This window comes from Eubalaena glacialis, chromosome 15 (genome assembly GCF_028564815.1).
Source record: "Eubalaena glacialis isolate mEubGla1 chromosome 15, mEubGla1.1.hap2.+ XY, whole genome shotgun sequence".
Lineage (NCBI taxonomy): Eukaryota > Metazoa > Chordata > Mammalia > Artiodactyla > Balaenidae > Eubalaena > Eubalaena glacialis.
The window spans coordinates 94025266-94045985 of record NC_083730.1 but is presented as its reverse complement, the minus strand read 5'-3'; the positions used below and the strand labels follow the sequence as shown (position 1 = coordinate 94045985).

Sequence of the window (20720 nt, the reverse complement as noted above, 5' to 3'; positions counted from 1 at the left end):
ATTTCTCTACATCCTTGTCAACACTTACTGTCTGCCTTTTCGGTTATAGCCATTGGGTATAAAGTGGGACTTCATTATGATATTAATCTTATTTCCCTAGTGACTCATGATGTTAAACATCTTTTCCGGTGCTTACTTGCCATCTATACATCTTCTTTGGTGAAGTGTCTGTTCAAATCCTTTGCCCATGTTTTAAATTGGGTTGTCTGTCTTCTTACTGAGTTGTAAGCATTCTTCATATATTCTGGATATATCCTTGTTATCAGGTACATGATTTGCAAATACTATCTCCCGGACTTTAAATACTTAAAGTCCCGGTCTGGGACTTGTGTTTTCATTTTCTGAATGGTAACTTTGAAGTTCAAAAGTTTTTATCTTGATGTGGCCCAATTTCTATCTCGAAAAGCACAACCTATAAAAGAGCTTTCTAAGAACTTTAGCCTAAGAGAAGGTCATGAATATTTTCCCCTATGATTTCTCCCAGGAATTTTATAGCTTTTGCTCTTGAAGTCTACGCTCCAACTGGAGGTCATCTTCTGGTATTGGGTGAGCTAAGAGTCACGGCTCATCTTCTTAGATTTTTACTTGTGAAAACATAAAATACGTAACATAAACTTAGCATCTTAACCATTTCCAAGTGTACAGTTCATTGGAATTCAGTACCTTCACAGTGCTGTGTAACCATTCCCAGCAGTCACATTCATCTCCAGAACTCTTCATCTTGCAAAACTGAAACTCTGTATCCTCTGAGCAGTAACTTCCCATTCTCCTCCTGCCACGGCTCCCTGACAACCAGCATGGACCACACTTTCTATGCTCTTGACTACTCTAGGAACTGAAACCGTGCTCCACAGGGTTAGCAGACAGTGGTGACTAACAGAAAATCTCGAGCTCATCTCACAGAGCAGCAGCCAAGGGGCAGCTTGTTAAACCCCCCGCCTGAACCCGCCCTCAGTGACTAAGCTTGCCTGAATTACTCACTGTCCCCTAGAGGTAACACCGCTGACGTATGGGTCACTATATCAATGGGCACTTAAGCTGTTTTCCAGAAACCTAGAGTCAGCTCTTGTCCAGTGCAAGGCAGCCAAGACCGGTTGGGACCGCTGACCCTAAAAACCGGGCCGGCACACATGTCTGATGAATGACGGCCTGATGTCAGAGGGCCAAAACCTCCACCCTCGGATCATGCTAAGTGTCTACATTTTTGAACACGTATCCCACAAAGAAGCATGTACCCCGATACGCCTGCACAGAACACAGATTATCTCACCTTTTCCCTACTTCCAATCACTTCCCCACACCTAAGACCTCCCTACTTCTTTATCCCGTGTATGTCTCAAGTCCCTCACCTGCGAGGAGACAGATCTGACATTTGTTCTCCCACCTCCTCACTTGGCTGTCTCGTGAATAAACTCTTTCTCTGCTACAAACTGCAGCGTCTCAGCGTTTGGCTTGCTGTGTGTTGGGCGAACAAACCTGGTTCAGTAACAGAACCTCACGTAAGTAGAATCTTACAGTATTTGTCCTTTTGTGACTGGCTTATTTCACTGAAAACAATGTCCTCAAGGTTCACCCATGTTGTAGCATGTGTCAGAATTCATTTCTTTTTAAGATTGAATATACACATACACACCCACACCCCATTTTGTTTATCCATTCATCTCTTAGTGAACAACTGGGTTACTTGCACCCAAAAAAGAGTAATTTCAAAAAAACAAATCTTTTAAACTCTGTAATTTGAATTGGAAATATCAAAATGAATCATAATTTTTTTCCTTTCCAAAGATCCCTAGGTCTGCCTACTGAAACAGCCCAGAAGTAATGACATTCCAGTATCAACTGTGGTCCCTGAGCACACTCCCTACGAAAAGATACAGGCTCCTGGAGAAAAGGTTGATTCCAGATCTGGGACGGGAAATACGCAAATGAGCAGAGAATACCTTCTTGGGCCCAAAAGCAAGGAAGCCAGGAAGCCTGCTAAGACTAACAGAGTCTTTCCAAAAAGCCTCAGAGCCAAGCTGAAAGGCTCCCTTTGGAAAAGGCTGGGACAATGAAACCCTCTAAAAGAATACTGACTGCAACTGATTGAAACTAACTGTAAACAGTATTAAGATTTACAAGTTTCTTAATCATACTCAAATTAACAAAAAGAAAAAAAAATCAAATAAAAAACTCACTGCTGTCACCAATGGATGTAACTAGGGCATCATCTCCTTAGTGAAAACTGGCAATTAAAGGGAAAGAGTTGGGCTTCCCTGGTGGCGCAGTGGTTGAGAATCTGCCTGCCAATGCAGGGGACACGCGTTCGAGCCCTGGTCTGGGAAGATCCCACATGCCGCGGAGCAACTAGGCCCGTGAGCCACAGTTACTGAGCCTGTGCGTCTGGAGCCTGTGCTCCGCAACAAGCGAGGCCGCGATAGTGAGAGGCCCGCGCACCGCGATGAAGAGTGGCCCCTGCTTGCCGCAACTAGAGAGAGCCCTCGCACAGAAACGAAGACCCAACACAGCCATAAATAAATAAATTAAAAAAAAAAAAAAAAAAAGGGAAAGAGTTAAGCATGGATCTGCCATCCCTATACAAATCGTGTCTCTGGGTAACCAAACGGTTCTGTTGATGAAGAAATGTTCTTTTTTAGAGAAGGATTCTGTAAATTCTTTCAGAAAATTCCTGCTACAAAAATGGAAAGAATGATAGAGTTAGAAAGTCACCACTTTGTAGATGCTGTGAAATAACTGGCCGAGGGGAAGGTCATAATTGATGAAACCGTTAGAAAAGGCTGATGGGAAACTTCACAATAACAATACCACACCGTCACCCCTGACCCCACCAATCGATCTTTGCATCACCTAGAGCGAGTCAACCAGACATACGCACCTCCTGAGGTGACAAGACAAAGCACTATCAAGTATTCTTGCCAAGGGCTTCCCTGGTGGCGCAGTGGTTGAGAATCTGCCTGCCAATGCAGGGGACACGGGTTCAAGCCCTGGTCTGGGAAGATCCCACATGCCGCGGAGCAACTAGGCCCGTGAGCCACAACTACTGAGCCTGCGCGTCTGGAGCCTGTGCTCCGCAACAAGAGAGGCCGTGACAGTGAGAGGCCCGCGCACCGCGATGAAGAGTGGCCCCCACTCGCCGCAACTAGAGAAAGCCCTCGCACAGAAACGAAGACTCAACACACCCAAAAATAAATAAATAAATAAATAAATTTATTAAAAAAAAAAAAAAAAAAAAAGTATTCTTGCCAAAAACATTAATAAATGAATCTAAAGTCTCTAAAGATAAATTTCAGTTTACCAGAAATACTGGTGACAGGAAACATGTTAAATGTGACCACAAGGAAACAGAGATAAATCTAAAATGAAGGACATTCTAAAGGACAAATGGCTCAGCATCTTTAAAAAGTCAATGGGGGAAAAAAAAGAAAGAAGGATGGGTTACTCTGGATTAAAAGAGACTTAAAGTATGTAACAGTAAGAAGTGTGTACCTTGTTTGGATTTTGATTTGAACTTGCCAACGTTAAAAAGGAAAATGAAATCTGAACATGGAATAATTCCATGATACCAAGGAATTATTCTGTTAGGTGTAATAGTGGTATTATAATTATATTAGAAAATGTATGTCTTTTAATGCCTAGTGATGTACGGATGAAATAACATGAGAACTGAATCTGCTTCAAAATACTTCAGAGTATTCTGGAGTTAGGTACCTTTATCCTACGCCTTAAATTTTTCCTTTGAAGAATTTTTCAAGAACAGTGACCACCACACAAGAAAATAAAGCTTTCAGAAAACAAGACAACATAAACAAGAACCAATGAAATTCAACAAACAACAGAAAGAAAACCTTGTAGCCAACAGACAGTGCAATTGATGGACACTGGTCATAAATCAAATATTATATTCAAGGAGAGAAAGGCAAGCCTTATGACTTGGCAAGGACTTGGACAAATAACTTAGCAAGCACATTTGAAAAAGAACTAGAAAGAATTTATAGGAATGATAAAAACACATCAACTGAAGTCTCTTTAATAGCAGGTTAGGAAGAATTAGTAAACGAAAGGACTAACCGGAAGAAATTATCTAGAAAGTAGTATGGAGAGACAGATGGGCAAGAGAGGAGAGCAGTGACACACAGACTGAGAAGGTCTATCATAAGCTGCACTAGAGTCTAAAAGGAAACAACAGAGCAAATTTAAAAACGGGGGGTGGGGCACAGCTTTCTGACAGCAGGCAGGTATCTAATGAACGTAGAAAGAATAATGAAATTAGATAAAACTCATTTGTCAACTAGCATAATAAAAACGCACACAAGAATCACCCATGCAGGCTAAATGAGTGGGTGAAAGTTTGAGGACTAAAAGGTATTTATTTCATCTCAGTATCTCCCAACAGATACTGACTTACAAAGGGAAGAGAGAGTGACTACAGGGGAGGGAACACAGACACCACCTTCACCAAGTGAGGCAAGTTCACATCAGCAGTCACGAGTGCCCCTGATGTGACGCAGGGAAGAATGCATCACTTCTGAAATGGATCAGGAGGAGGAGCAAACAACCCCCAACTGAGGAATACTCCACAGGATGCCCTGGACTCCAGAAACACGTCATGACAAAAAAGACTGAGGAACTGCTCCAGGTTAGACGAAAGAGCCAGCATAGCCCATCGCAACACATGATTCAAGTTACTCTTTCCCCATAAAGGACAGTATTTCCAAAATTTCTACAAAGAAACAATTGGCAAAATCGCAATAAGACCTGTAAATGAAATAACAGCATTGTATTGATGTCAATTTTCTGATTCAGTGGTTATGTAAAAAACTGTGCTTGTTTGTGAGATGTACTGCAGTATTTAGGGGTAAAGGAACACCATGTCTGCAAATTAGTTTCAGTTAAGAAAAAAAAATGTGTATGTATGAGGAGAGAGAAAGAGGAGAGGAGCTGGGAACAGAGAGTGAGAGAGAAAATAATAAAGCAAGTGCAGTAAAATATTACTATTTGAGGAATCTGGATGAAGGTATAGAAGAACTTTTGTATTATTCCTGCAACTTTTTTAAGATCTAAAATTATGTCAAAATAAAAACTTAAATTAAAAAAACTTTACAGCATAAATAATGTGTATAATGCCCAAACATCTCTACAGAAAGAAAAAGAATAAAAATTATCAGTCAAAAAAGAGCCAAGAGAGGAGAAAAAACAAAAAAAAAACAGATCAGGTACAGCAAACACAGTATAGAAAAAACACAGTAAGATGGTAGATTTAAACTCAAATATAACAGTAATTACATTAATCATAACGGACAAAGTGTCTAAGTTAAGTACAAAGATTGACAGACTGATTTAAAAAAATGATGCTATTTAAAAAAGACACATCTAAAAGATAAAGATACAAAAAAGTCAAAAGCTGAAGACAAAAAAAAAAAGCTAAAGAAAAATATGTGACAAGCAATTAACCAAAAGGAGGCTCCTACACCTATAAGAATATAAAACAGACTTTAAGACAAAAAAAGGATTCCTGGACATAAGGTGACTCCACAATCATCGAAGCCTCGAGTCACAAGGAGAATGTAGTTTTCAGCTTGTCTGGAAGGGGTGACCAGCCTGCTCAAAGACAGCCAAGCGGGTGACAGGCCGCCACATTACCTGACCCCCACCTAGCCCCTACAGCTGAGCGCTGAGCCGGCTCCAGAGGCCTGATGGTGGCCGGCCACTCCCGGCCCACTGCTGGCAGCGCACAGGGGCTCCCTCTGCCTGCAGCCTCCTTCTCCCTCGCCTTCGCACGGCTAATTCCACTGGTCCTTTGAGAGCAGCTGCCAAGGTCACTTCCTGGGCTTCCCTCTGCCCCAGCGCGAATCCCGTGGCCACCTGGCCTGCCCTCTGTCCCCTCTCTCAACTCCCAGGGCTGCCTTTGACCCGTGTATCCTCGGTGCCTAACAGGTACCTGGAATATATAAACAAGGGTGCGTGAGGGTTGTTAGTTTTGAAAGAGTAATTCATGAACACTGCCACATTTTAACAGGAAATTATCGGGGCTTCCTTGGTGGTGCCGTGGTTAAGAATCCGCCTGCCAGTGCAGGGGACACGGGTTCAATCCCTGGTCCGGGAGTATCCCACATGCCGCGGAGCAACTAAGCCCGTGCGCCACAACTACTGAGCCTGCAAGCCACAACTACTGAAGCCCGCGTGCCTAGAGCCCGTGCTCCGCAACAAGAGAAGCCACCGCAGTGAGAAGCCCGCGCACAGCAACAAAGAGTAGCCCCCGCTCGCCACAACTAGAGAAAGCCCGTGCACAGCAACGAAGACCCAACGCAGCCAAAAATAAATAAATAAAAATTTATATATAAAAAAAAACCCCAGGGAATTATCATTTTAACCTTTAATTCACCAAGAGGGTCAGTCTGGGCACAGCTGAAGACATTCAGCCTGGTATGCACGGGAGCGCTGGCCAACCTTCCTCTGAAAGGCCCCGTCAGGCAGAATTCCCTTCTCTCTCCCACACCCCCTTGCGTCAGTCTTGAAGCCCCAACTCACTGCACTGCAAACTATGCTATTAGCATGTCGTGGTGGTGACCGTGGTGACGGTGTTTGCTGGTGGTCCATGGGAGCAGAGGCCCTGCCCAACGCCGGAGAAAAAGGGAAACAAGGTTCCCTGGTTTAAAATAAGTCAACTCCTACATGAGAGGAGGACACGGAAAATCTTTCCAAGCCCCTAGGAATGCAGACTCCCTGAAGTGAATTTGTAATGACACATTTAAGGGAGGGAAGTGTCAACAGCAGAAAGTAGCCAAACTGAAAAAACAAAACCTGCCAGTAAGTGTCCAGCATCCTCCGAGGAAAGAAACAGAGACTTAGGGGCTCACAGGCCTCAGTGCAACGTCACCGCCGAGGACCACCTCCCTCTGTTCTGAATTCACACTCATCTACAGCCTTCTAATTACTAGGTATCACCCTGGATACCCAGGAGGGGACACCCAGAATATGGGTCGAGGATGTCACCGGCCACGGGAAAGGGACCCCTGTGTTGCAGTTTTAAAATGTCTTGCATATGATATCTTTTCCGCTTTCAGCGCATCCCTGAGTGGGGTCATCCACGTCCTCTCTATCATTCCCCAGGGACTGGGCCACATACACCCACTGCGTCCAGGGCACGGCAAAGGACTTAACTGCTCCTGAGTCCAAGGAGCAGCTGATACATGACCTATTGTGGGTAAACAATAACTACTATTAGAGCCCAGGAGTCTAGAACCTGTCTCTTGAGAAATTCTCAGGCTACACCCTGAGGCAGTAGAGTACACTGGCCAGGGAAGCAGGTGTAGGGCCATCCCACCCAGGTTCAAATCCTGGCTCTGCACAAACCAGCAGTGTAACCTGGTCCCAAGAAGAGGCACTGATGAATACCTGCACCAGACGCAGCTCAGAACCCCAGGCACAGTGAGCACTGAGCATTCACGCTGGGCTGGAATGGTAACAAGTACAGGACTACTTACACAAAATAAACCACTCTAAACAGTGACCACGGACTAGGTGAAAAGCATAAGCTGGCTGTCAGAAAAGAGGACTCACCTTTCAAACACCCCCAATTCTGTCTAGTCTCTCCGTTTCCACTGCTCCAGACAACACCTCCTCCGCCTCTCGTCTGCACCCCTGCAGTCGCCCATTCTCCACTGAGCAGCCAGAGGGTCTCTGAAAAGCCCAACTCCCTTTCCTAACACAACAGCTTCCCAGCCTGATCGGGCCTCTGGCCCCCTCCGTGTCTGTCTGCTCCCCTCCCCTCCCTGCCAACCCGGGCCACACAGGCCTTCCTTCCCTGCTACAAAGGCACGGACCCTCCCCCACCTCGGGGCCTTGGCGATGGCTGTTCCCACCCTGCATGTTCATGCACCTGCTCTTCCCAAGGCCGGCTACTCTGGTAACTCAGACCTGCAAACATCACCTCCTCCATGGGACCTTCCCCAAACACCCAATCTTTCACATCAACCAATGTTAATTCCATGTACAACACGACAACGACGTTTCCCGTTCACTTGTAAGTAGTTTCTCCATCATTTACATGGCATCTGCCTTCCTCCACCAGAGTGCAAACTCCCCAAAGCATGGATCCTGTCAGTCTCATTCACCACCACATGCCTGGACCTGGAAGGGGGCCTGGCACATAGTGGGTGCTCAATAAATACCTGGAGACTGAAAACATGATGAACACTTCAAAGACCAAAGCCTGGGATTTGCATCTATCAGTTCACGCTTCCGCCCGAGAGGGTGTATGCTGTCCCGTTAAGAACTCAGAGCAGGGAGGGCTTCCCTGGTGACGCAGTGGTTAAGAATCTGCCTGCCAATGCAGGGGACACGGGTTCCAGCCCTGGGCCGGGAAGATCCCACATGCCGCGGAGCAACTAAGCCCGTGTGCCGCAAGTACTGAGCCTGAGCTCTAGAGCCCGTGAGCCACAACTACTGAGCCCATGTGCCACAACTATTGAAGCCCACGCGCCTAGAGCCCATGCACCTCAACAAAGAGTAGCCCCCCCTCACCACAACTAGAGAAAGCCCGTGTGCAGCAACAAAGACCCAACGCAGCCAAAAATAAATTATAAATAAATAAATAAATAAATAAATAAAAGAACGCAGAGCAGGGAGCGTGAGCCCCTGGGTTTGAATTCTGTCTTCTGCTGAGTGATCCTGGCAGACCGCCTGCTTCTCTTTGTCACCTTTCCTTGTCTTTAAATGGGGCTAAGAGTCCTACCTTCCTATGAGGCTGCTGTGAGGATCAGTTTGTATCTGTAAAGTGCTGAGACCCATGGCTAGGGAGAGTCGACACTGTAGAAATGTTAACTAGTATTACTGAAGCTGTAAAGTTTTCTTTATACAAAGTTCTCTGCATTGCTCAGGTTTATAGTACTTTCACCTGTTTTACTGCCATTGTAAATAGGCTAATTTCCCCCATTATAACTTCTAAACAGATACAATTTATAAACAGGAAACGTACTGACTTTTAGACTGATTTTGTACCAAGGAATCTTACTGGATTCTCCTCAAGCTACCACTCTCTTCCCACAACCACAGGGCACACTGATTCAGTCCACATGGCTGTCTTCCTGCCTCATTCCCATTTCTGCAACCAACCGCTGCTCCCTCTACCCCACTCCTTCCTCTCCTGCCCAACAAACACCCACACTCACACTCTGCTCTGGAAATATCACAGCGAAACCCACCACTACCATCACCACCAAGTCCGATTTGAACTTCTGTGACATAACAGTACTTGACCTCCCTGGGGCATCTCACATGGCAACCATTTTTGAGGTTTCTTTTTCTTTGACTCTGAAACACAAGTCTCTCCATTTCTCTCATTTCTATGGGGCTGCTCAACCTTCAGCCCCTCCTCCACCACCTTCCCTTGTCCATCCCCTGACCACTGCCCTCAGTGCTCTTCCCAGGAAACATGTGCTCCTTGAGCTAATCTGGCTATACCTACTCAGTGATGCCTGTCCAGACCTTTCTCTCGAGACAGACGCCTACCCACCTGCCCACCAGCACCCGCAGGGTCTCACCATATCTAAAGGAAATGTCCACCAGCCCTCCGTAACAACTCTGATGGCCTTCCCTGACTCAGGGAATGGTACCACTCCCAACCCAGGCCCACAAAGCAGACCTCCAGCAGTTATGCCTGGCTCTTCTGGCTTGCTCACCACCAGCACCCAACTAGTTACCAAGTCCAGTTGCTTCTGACCCTACCGTCTTTCTCCCTAGAGGATAAAATCCAAGTGTTTTTTTTTTTTCTTTTCTTTTTTTTGGCCGTGCCGTGCAGCTTGCAGGATTTTAGTTCCCCGACCAGGGATTGAAGCCGGGGCCATGGCAGTGAAAGCACCGAGTCCTAACCACTGGACCACCAGGGAAGTCCCCAAATCCAAGTTTTTAATGTGATCCTCAAAGCCCTCTACGATCCAATCTCTGCCTATGGCTCTGGCCTCACTTCTTAATACACACTCCACCACCACCATCACCTACAAAACCATAAACTCTACATTTCAGCAACTGTAAAGTGTTACAAGGTCACCAACATACTACACCACTTCAAGCCTCTCAAATTTGCACGTTGCTTCCTTTCCCGAGGCTGACCTTCAGTCCCTTGTTCACCTCATTCACCTTTCAAATCTCAGTTTAAGACTCCCTTATTAATCCCTGAAGCATTTCTTGGGGTGTCCTTACTTCCAAAACTGGCCCTGTGCTGTGTGTCTCCATACATTTCCACGGCCGGCTCTCGGAGGACCCCTAACGTGTCACTGTGCTCATACATTTTCTTGCCCACAATTCCCACCAGACCATGGCTCTTCCAAAGCAGGAACGACCTATCTTCGCACCTTTAGCACCTGCCCCAGGGTCCAGCAAACAAAAGACAATAAACAAAACTGTTGAATAACCGAAGGGACAAATGCATAACTTCCCAAATGAGGCCCCAAAATCTTAGACACGGAAAGAAAAAACTAAGAAAATATTTGTCGAAGAAACTGGAAAATGGATGATGACCCCTCGTTTAACTCAAGGTTCAAGGTACAGAATTGGCAGAAAAGAGACTGAAAGAAAGAGTAAAGTAACAGTCTGACGACAAGAAGCACTTCTGGACGGCCCAAGGTCATCTAAAGGAGGTGCAGTGGCTTGGAAGCCCCACGCAAGCTCCGACCCTGGAAAAGATGGATGAGCACACGTCGGTGTTCAGGGCGCTTTTCAGAAACGAGAGAAAAAACCCCGACTCACCCAGACGGCAGCCGTCCGGACCCTGGTGGCCATCCTCACGGCCAGTTTTGTGCGCCCTGCGGGGGATGGCAGGACCCGACGGCTGCGGGAGAAGAGAACCGTGAGGGAACCGGTCTCCCCGCCGCTCCCACGCCCACGCGGGACCCTCCTGCCCCCCCGAGGACCCGCCCCTCCCTTCCCACGGCCGGGCCTCCTTCCCTCACGCAGCGGCGGGGTTCCCCAGCTCCGCCCCCACCTACACACACGCGATCGGCTCAGGGAAGGCGCGGGGGAGGCCAGACTAGTCTGCACGGTCCCGCCGCCCTGACACGGGAGGGACTCGGCGCGCGCGGCTCCCCCAAGCCCTGAACCGCCAGCGGGGGATGCGGGGGAGACCGGCTCCGCAGCCGACCTCCCGGATCTGCAGCCAGAGCCACTCGGTCCTCGCTCTCGACTGTGCGGCGCCCGCTCCGGGTGCTTCGGCGACGGCCCTCGGGCAGACGAGGTCGGCGCGCTCCAGCTCAGGTCCCCACGACGGGCAGGGGACGCAAACCGCCCACCAGTGCTCTCCCGGCTGGGGCCGAGCCGACAGCGGCCGCTACGGACGCACAGGAAATGCGTCAGGACGACCCGAGGGCAGGACGAACTACAACTCCCGGAAGCCTCTGCGGGCGTTCCTCCTGCGCGGGGCGGCTCCAGCCGAGGGCCGCCGGGACGGGGCGCTGCGGCCGCGAAGCGCAAGCCCTTCCCGCCCCACCCCTGGGCGCGGGCGCGCAGACTTTCAGTGGTACAGAGGATTAAAATAATTGACAGCAATAGCGCAAAGGCGGGAGGCGTATAAGTTCAGTTAAAAGTGTTCTAAGGTTCCTGCTTTTCCAAATGGTAAAAGTCCTAATTTATACTTTAATAACGCAAAGATTCGTTCCGTTGTATAAGTGACATTTATTTTCCAGGAAAATTAGGAGTGGCATTGTCTTCCTTTGGGGATGGGGGTGGGGGAATCCTTTAAATGTCTGGCTTAAAATAAAACAGCTGGAGTCTCATATGTGCTTCTGCGTTTACTCTGTTGCATGTGTTGCTTATGTGGAAGTATCAATATATAAAAAAATCTGGCCTCACATAGGTATGTGTCAATAGTTGGAAAAGGACAGGGTATTTTAATATACTTAGATAACTGCATATTCTCTGTAGTAAAAGCTGAACAAGGAATAGGTCAGTTTCAGTGTACGATCTGAAACCAGAGAGGTGAGCTTTTTCTACTCTATTATATTAAAACCCATTGGTCTGTCTTGCGCTTTGAATGCATAGTTTTATCAGGCATGATTTTGTAACAACATGCATTGGTCATTTGGAAAATATTGGTTCACTGACTAATGCAGATCTTCCAAACACTGACACCTCTCCTTATACAACATGAAAGCTCGTTTTCATCAATATCATCATTGATCTTAAGTATTGGGAATCTGTGAAGTTCACAGTGGCAGATACAAGATTTCCAAAATTCTGTTTGCACTGGAAAACTCTAGCTTTGTATTGACAGACAATGCTGGCACTTGTTCCCCTTGTGTGACAGCTCACTTGGTTGGCAGTTGAGAATGTGTCTGCCTCACCCACATTTGCCTCACCTTTCAGTCCTACTTTCATGCAAAGTTCAGCTCCCAACTCACATAATCACACAAGTGCATTTTCTGGAGACAGTTATGGAACTTCAGGACGCAGCACAGAATATTTGTTGCATAGATACTAAAAAGATACGGACTCAAGAGTTGAGATTTAATAAAATTAGTTTTCATTGCTCCATCAAGGACATCCAGAAGCGAAATTGGTCCTTTTCTCTTCTTTTTTTAACTGTGAATGTGATGATGAAGAACATAATGGCGACTAATAAATGTCTTTGGTGCCACTTCCTAGATGCATGGGGAGTGCCCATAGTGGTACCCCTATGGCTTTTGCACCATCAGAGCAAGTTCAACACAGTAGGCAACATCTTGAGTTTGGAATATCAGTACTCGCTGTAAAATTCTATCAACTTTTCTGTATGTTTGAAAATTTTCATAATAAAATATTGGAGGAAAATATTGTGGAAAAGACAAACTTTTCAATAAATTGTGCAAGCCAAAAACAAACAAACAAACAAATAAATAAATAAATAAAAATTGTGCAGGAACAATGAGATAGATATACAAGAATAGAAGAAAAACTGCTGTCTCACAATATATTTAAAATAAATTCTAAATAGATTAAATATGGGACTTCCCTGGTGGCGCAGTGGTTAAGAATCCTCCTGCCAATGCAGGGGACATCAGTTCGAGCCCTGGTCCAGGAAGATCCCACACACGGTGGAGCAACTAAGCCCATGCGCCACAACTACTGAGACCGTGTGCCACAACTACTGAAGCCTGCGCACCTAGAGCCTGTGCTCCGCAACAAGAGAAGCCACTGCATGAGAAGCCCGCGCACCACAACAAAGAATAGCCCCAGCTCCCTGCAGCTAGAGAAAGCCCGCGTGCACAAACAAAGACCCAACGCAGCCAAAAATAAAAATAAATAAATTTATTTTTTAAAAGTAGATTAAATATTAAACGTGGAAAGGAAGGCTCTACAGGTTTTAGGTTGAAATGTAGAGTTAGCATCCTTTGCCCACTGATTTGTTAACCAATCCCTGTTATCTGCTAAGTTCTCATGTTGTGTTAGTTTTCTGTGCTGCTGTAACAAAACACCACAAACTTGGTGGCTTAAAACCACACACATTTATTATCTTACAGTTCTGAAGGTCGAAGGTCCGACACAGGTCTTCCTGGGCTAAAGCAAGGCGTTGGCAGGGCTGCATGCCCTTCTGGAGGCTGCTGGGGAAAACCCTCTCCTTGCCTTTTCCAGATTTTAGAGGCCACGAGCATTTCTTGGCTCAGGCCCCCGTCTTCCACCTTCAGAACCAGCAACAGAGGGCTGAGTCCTCCTCGCGCTGCGTCGCTCTGGTCTCCTTTTCTGTCTCCCTCTTCCACCTTTAAGGACTCGTGTGATGACATTAGGCCCACACAACAATCCAGGATAATCTTTCTATTTTAAGGTCGGCCGATAGCAAACTTGGTTGCCCTTTGCCCTCCAAGGTAATACATTCATAGGTTCCAGGATTGGGAAGTGGACGTCTTCCAGGAGCCATTATTCTGCTGTTCTGTTTCTCGTCTCTTTATTTTGTTCCATTGATATTTGCCTGTAATGGGGGTCTGCAAACTTTCTCTGTAAAAGGCCGGTGTATTAGTTTTCTAGAGCTGCCATAATAAAGTACCAGAGGGTGGCTTAAACAACAGGAATTAATTTTCTCACAGTTCTGGAGGCTGAAAGTCTGAGATAAATGTGTCAGCAGAGTTGGTTTCTGCTGAGGCCTCTCTCCTTGGCTTGTAGATGGCCATCTTCTCCCTGTGTCCTCACAGGCCGTCCCTCTGTGCAGGTCTGTGTCCTAATCTCCTCTTCTTTGTAAGGACACCAGTAGTCATATTGGATTAGGGCCCAACCTAATATTCTCATTTTGACTTAAAATGTTTAAACTTTAAAGACCCTAAACAGTGACATTCTGAGTTACTGGGGATTAGGACTTCAACAAAGGAATTTTGGGGGACATAATTCAGCCCATAACAATCAGTTAGTAAATATTTTAGGTTTTCTGGGCCATAGTCTGTCATAAGTACTGAACTCTGCCATTGTAGCACAAAAGCAGCTATAGATATTACATAAAATGAACATGGCTGTGTTCCAGTAAAACTTGGACAGCAGGCCAGATTTGGCCTCCTGGTCCACACTATGGGAATCCATCATTGTCTTGTTATGTCATCACAGCAAGCCTTGATAAGTAGTGGGTCAAAGCCCTTTTTTATTGTCATTCTTCAAAAAGGCCTTGGTTATTTTTCCTCCTTTGGTCTTGCGTGTACATTGTAGGCTTTGCTTGCTAAGTTCCATGTAAAAGCCTTCATAATAAAGGGTGATACGTGCCAGGCTGTATCTCCACGGGGCAGGCACTGCCACTTCACTGTACAACACTCCTCCTGCCTTCTTTGCTGAAAGAACACTGTATATGCTCAGGTGCTGGTTGGCCGTACGTTTGTGGTTCAGTGGGTGGGTGTTGGCTTCTTCATCAATTCATTCAACTAATATTCACTGAATGCCCACTATGAGCCATACTTCACTCATCAAAGTGAAGCATTCATTCTGGTGGGGAAGACAGATAGTAAACAGGTAGGTAGGTAGGTAGATTGAAAGGTTACAAGCACTGTGGAAAAAATGAAAAGAACAGGGTAAAGGGGATTAGCAGTGCCCGTGGGGTGGCTGCACGTTTAAATAAAGCAGCATCTTAGATTCCTAGGCCTGCTGTAACAAAGCACCACAGAGTGTGGGCTTAAACCACAGAAATTTATTGTCTCACAGTTCTGGACCCTAGAAGTCCAAAATCAAGGTGTTGGTGGGATCGGTTCCTTCTGAGGACTGTGAGGGAAGGACCTGTTGGAGGCCTCATTCCTGGACTTGTAGACCCTTCTGCCACCTGTGTCTCTTCACATCACCTTCCCTCGATCTGTATCTCTGTGCCCAAATTTCCCCCTTTTCTAAATAAGGACACTAGTGATACTGGATCGGGGTCCACCCTAACGACCTCACTTTAACTTGACTACCTCTGTAAAGACCCTTCCTCAAAGTAAGGTCACATTCTGATACTGGGGATTACGACTTCAACACATGAATTTTGGGAGGACACAGTTCAATCCATAACAGGCAGTCTAGGTAGGACTAATTTGTAAGGCAATACCCTCTAAATCTAATCTCCTTCCACAGGGCTGTGTGACAAGGGAACTTTGTCACTAAAAATATCTAAAACTTAATTCCTAACATATGGAGCCAAAGGCAGTTGGCTTTTCCAGCCCTCTGAGGGCCCACATCTGTGGAATCTCTGTTCCCTTCCATCTGTCACCTAAATTTATCTCATAATTGGAACATCTTGCCGATCTCAACCACTAGCTGTTTATACACACCATTGCTTTCTTTTCAACCAGTACAGCTGCTGAGACACTAGACACATGGCCACCTTGCAACTTATTTACGGACAAAGGTAACTAAGTCAATTTTTTTCACTTCTTGCCATTAACAAGAAAACAGATTTAATCAGTATGTGCTTAATTCATGGATGAATATAAAGAAAATATTTTCTGATTCCCCATGGCCTATAGCATTGGTGACTGAGATGCTGGGCCTTTCTTAAGATTCCTCAGTGGTTTCCCATTACCCTTAGGAGAGCGCCAGGACCCTTAGCCAGATGTGCAGGCAGTAGGAGTGGCAGGAAACCAGCAGACGCTGGAGCCCAAGTGATCTAGGCGCCTCCACTTCTTACTGGGCCACCGGGACAAGTCACTCTGAACTCACGAGATGGAAGGAAGGAGACGCATTAACAGAACTGGTGTGAAAACCAAATGAGAGGGTGCCTGTAACTCATGTGCCACACGACACTTTAACATAATTAGTTTACTTTCTTCCCGTTAGGACCTGGTTTCCACTTAGTAGCTGTGTCATTTTAAGATATCACGTCACTAACACAATGACAGTATAAAGAGGGAGACCTCTAGAGGTCGTTGTTTGAGCAGGGTCTGAGTGAATTTGTCTCAGGAGAGGACAACAATGGTAGTGCGTATTTGTGTTTTACATTAGAATAGCTGATTTTATAAAAAACCTCTGCTATGTCAGACTATCTTATTTCAGATCTGCCACAGTTGCCGGTTGTTTTTCTTTCTTTTTTTGTTTTTTGGCTGCATTGGGTCTTTGTTGCTGCACGCGGGCTTTCGCTAGTTGTGGTGAGCGGGGGCTACTCTTTGTTGCAGTGCGCGGGCTTCTCATTGCAGTGGCTTCTCTTGTTGCAGAGCATGGGCTCTAGGAATGTGGGCTTCAGTAGTTGTGGCACACGGGCTCAGTAGTTGTGGCATGCGGGCTCTAGAGCACAGGCTCAGTAGTTGTGGCGCACGGGCTTAGTTGCTCCCTGGCATGTGGGATCTTCCCGGACCAGGGCTTGAACCCGTGTCCCCTGCATTGGCAGGTGGATTCTTAACCACTGTGCCACCAGGGAAGTCCCTGTTGGCTGTTTTTCAAATGAAGCTCTACCATTTACTAGCTACATGATTTGGGGCAAATTACTTAAAATTTCCAAACTCTAGTGCCCTTAACTGTAGGGGAATAATATTATGCTCCTCATAGGACTACAGACAGATATAACTTAATGCATTAAGGGGCTTCACAGATCGGCTATCTCATATCAAGCTGTCTATGATGAAGATGCGTTACAAAAATAAAAACCACCACACATTCGTTATTAGCGTTCGTTTGGAGCTGCAGATTTTCTTGTTTCCCAGAAATCCTTGGTTTTCCGATTTTTTGAAAACAACTTTATTGAGGTTAAAGGTTACACACAACAACCTGGATCCAGCTAAAGTGTCCAGTTCAATGAGTTTAACAAATGAAGACAGTCATGGAACCACTACCACAACCAAGACACAGGTCACTCCCAGTGGTCCCCTTATGGTCCTGTTTGCAGTCAATTGCTCTCCCACCCGGGCCACAGGTGACCCCCGACCTCTCTCCTTTATCTATTACGCTTTCTAGAATTTTATACATGGGAGTCATATAGTATGTACTCCTTTGTGTCTGAATTCTTAGAATGCTTTTAAGATTTAACCATTTAGCCTTGCAGGGCTAGACTACAATGTGTTTATCTACTCACATGCTGTGAATTATTATACATGACATCTGCTCAGTTTACTGTGTTTGTGTTTGTTCTGGTTTTAGGCGATCACAATGCTTAACATTCAGGCACACATTTTTGCATGGACATATTTTCACTTCTCTTGGTTATTTACCTAGGAATGGAATTGATGGGTCACGTGGTAACTGTCTGTTTAGCCTTTTGAAGACAAGCCAAACCGTTCTCCAAAGTGGCTGTACTATTCTGTAATCCCACCAGCAACGTGTGAGGGTTCCAATCTCTCCAATCTTCAATAACTAGCCTTATCTTTTTTATCTTAGTCATGCTACTAGATGTGAAGTCCTATCTCCTCCTGGTTTTGACTTGCATTTCCCTAATGACTGATGCTGTCGAGCATTTTTACAAGGGTTTACTGGCCATCTATACACATTCTTTTGTGAAGCATCTGGCAAATCATTTTGCACATTTTTTTGTTCACCTTCTTACTGTATAATTTATGAGTTAGTTATGAGCATCCTTTGTATTCTGGATACAAGCCCTTGTCAGATATACATATTGTTAATATACCAGTCTATGGATTGCCTTTTCATGTTCTTCTCAAAAGAGCAGAAGTTTTAAAATTTTTATTAAGTCCAATTTATCATTTTTCTTTTATGATTCATGCGTTTTGTTCTATCTTTGCTTAGCCCAGGGTCATAAACATTTTCTCCTATGTTTTCTTCCAGATATTGAAAAATTCTAGCTTTTGCATTTAGGTTTGCAATGCATTTTGAGTTATTTCTGGATGTGATGTGAGATAAGGGGAGGGTTTTTTCCATACAAATATCCAGTTGTCACACCACCCTTCATTTAAAAGAATGTCTTTTCCACATTGAGTTATTTTGGCTCTCATGTCAAAATTTAATTCACATTATACGTGTAGGTCAATTTCTGAACTCTCTATCCTGTTTTATTGACCTATATCCACCCTCATGCCAGCATTTTATTAGTATAGTTCTATAGTAAACTTTAAAATTAGGTATTGTAGGCCCTACAACCTTATCCTTTTAAAAAAATTTCTTCAGTTATTCTAGGTCATTTGCATTTCCATATAACTTCCTGATTAGCTTGTCAGTTTCCACACAAATGCCCCTGAACTTAAAGATTAGTTTGCGGAGAATTGCTCTCCTACTATATTGAGTTTGTCCATCCTTGACCATGGTGTATTTCTTCACTTATAATATTTATTACATGCTCTCTATTATGTGTTCTTGAATTTCTTTCAGCAATGTTTTATACTTTCACTGTACAGATCTTGCTCAATTCATTAAACATATCTAAGTATTTCATATTTTTGTATCATTGTGAGATTGTATTTCTGATTTCATTTACAAATTGTTCACTGCTTGTACATATCAATTTTTGTATACTGATCTTGTATCCTGCAACCTTGCCAAATTCCCTTATTAAAGTTCCAGTAGCTTATTTGTAGACAAGAACTTTTGAAGAGAAAATATTCCATCACTGAAAAGATTGTTTTCCTGATCCTAAAAGTAATACATATTCTCTGAAGAGACTTTGAAAAGTACAAAAAAAGAAAAGAAAAGAAAAGAAAAGCAAACACCAATTCTCCCAATATGTAGGTTAATTGCTATTAATCTTTTGACAAATCTCCTTAGAGTTTTGAGCAAGATTCATTTCCGTTTTTTGAAATTCATTTATTTATACATATCTGAGCTTACTCGGTATTGACAATTATTTATCATGCTTTTTTTGTACACCACAAGGACATTTTTCACGTTACCAAGCTTTCTGTTTGTGTAACCTTAATGTCTATAAATAAAAAATTTTCTATTATACATTTTTAATATTGCAAATTTTGCAGTATTATAAGTACTGTTTCAGTGATCATCCACAGACATACATTCCTTAGGGTGTTAATAATAGTAATATTATTATTATTAATAGCTAAGACATACAGTACTTCCTATGTGCCAGGCACTGTTTCAAGTACTTTACACAGTATCTCACTTAATCCACACCACTATCCTCAGACATAGGTACCAGCAGTATCTCCACTACACAGTTCAGGAAAACTGAGCCATAGGTTATCGGAAATTCTAAGAGGCCCAGCTACGGGGCTCCTCTTTTACGCCCACAGAGAACCACTGCTTGCAAAACCACTTCTGGTAGGAGTACGTTACATACGTGAATGGTGTGTAATCACTGAGGAGTTACTCAGCCATAACTGAGGCGCCAGGAGGTTCTCAAAACGTGAGGCCTTCATCCCAACTGTGCCAGAAGAGTGAGCTGTGGCCTCTTGCTCCTGCAGTTCTCAGGTCTCTCGAGTCTAACAAGCATTTCTAGATTAGTCCTGGGAGAGACAGCAAGGTCGTCGTCCTGTCATTCTCAACAATCTTTATATCATTCAACAATCAGTGAGCATCTAACATATACACATTGTTTGCTGGAAAGTGGCAAATAATGGTCAGTCCCTACACACACAAGATCCATTTACAGAATGAAACAGAGAATTAAAACAGATTCTCTTTCTAAATCTTTTTTGGGTCGTGGACTTACCAGAGAATCTGAAGACTAGGTTCCTCTCTCTTAAAGGGAAAACCTCCATACAAAGAGAATGCTTTTGCATGCAATATTAAAAGCTGTTTACTGATCCTCAGAATGCATCCATATACCCACTATGGGTCAGTGATTTCCTTGGTTGGCAAGTTCTGATGCAGGTAAAAGGGAAGACATGTGTGACTGGAAGGGAAGTGAGAACTCCATCCGTTCTTACTGGCAATTGATCAGTTTAAAGTGAATGACAGACACTAGGGTGGGGCAATAATGCAATGTTAACAATCACACCTAATGTAATAAAGCACTTCATACACATGAGGCATGTTCTAAGCTCTTTATATGTTTACTTGTTTGCTCCTCACCACGATCCCGTGAGGTAAGTAATGTTATCCCTAATTTGCAGAGGAGGACATCTGTAAGTTAGGCACAGAGCAGCTAGGCAGCATGCCCAAGTTCACCCAGCAAGGGAAGGACAGAGGTGGGAGTTCAACTTGGGGAGCCCAGCTCAGACATATACTCTTAACCACTGTTTTCTTCATAAAGATACAGCAGTGCCGTGTCTATTTTAGGAGCATACTTGCTCCAAGTATTGCCCGGGTACCTGCTCCCGCTCAAATGGAGCCTTTCCCTGGCGTGTTCAAGTACCCAATGCTCCTTTAGGTCCCAACAGCCAGAGGATCATTGTGTTTAACCTCCCAAGAGT

The 20720-nt window shown here is 44.7% G+C and overlaps 1 protein-coding gene across 4 annotated transcripts in view; it reads right to left on the bottom strand.

The window, feature by feature from the left end:
• LOC133074957 (zinc finger protein 268-like) overlaps positions 1 to 20720 on the bottom strand; it is a 67402-nt gene that overhangs the window by 27068 nt on the left and 19614 nt on the right. Inside the window, exons 6-7 of one of the 4 annotated variants that reach the window (XM_061168954.1) lie at positions 18689 to 18691; positions 10747 to 10828 (exon numbers count right to left, since the gene is read on the bottom strand). In XM_061168954.1, the coding sequence (XP_061024937.1) occupies positions 10747 to 10828; positions 18689 to 18691 (85 nt within the window). Of the gene's footprint in view, positions 1 to 10746; positions 10829 to 10981; positions 11091 to 11137; positions 11318 to 18688; positions 18692 to 20720 lie in introns of those variants that run through there. The other 3 variants (XM_061168952.1, XM_061168953.1, XM_061168951.1) reach the window with 3 other exon arrangements.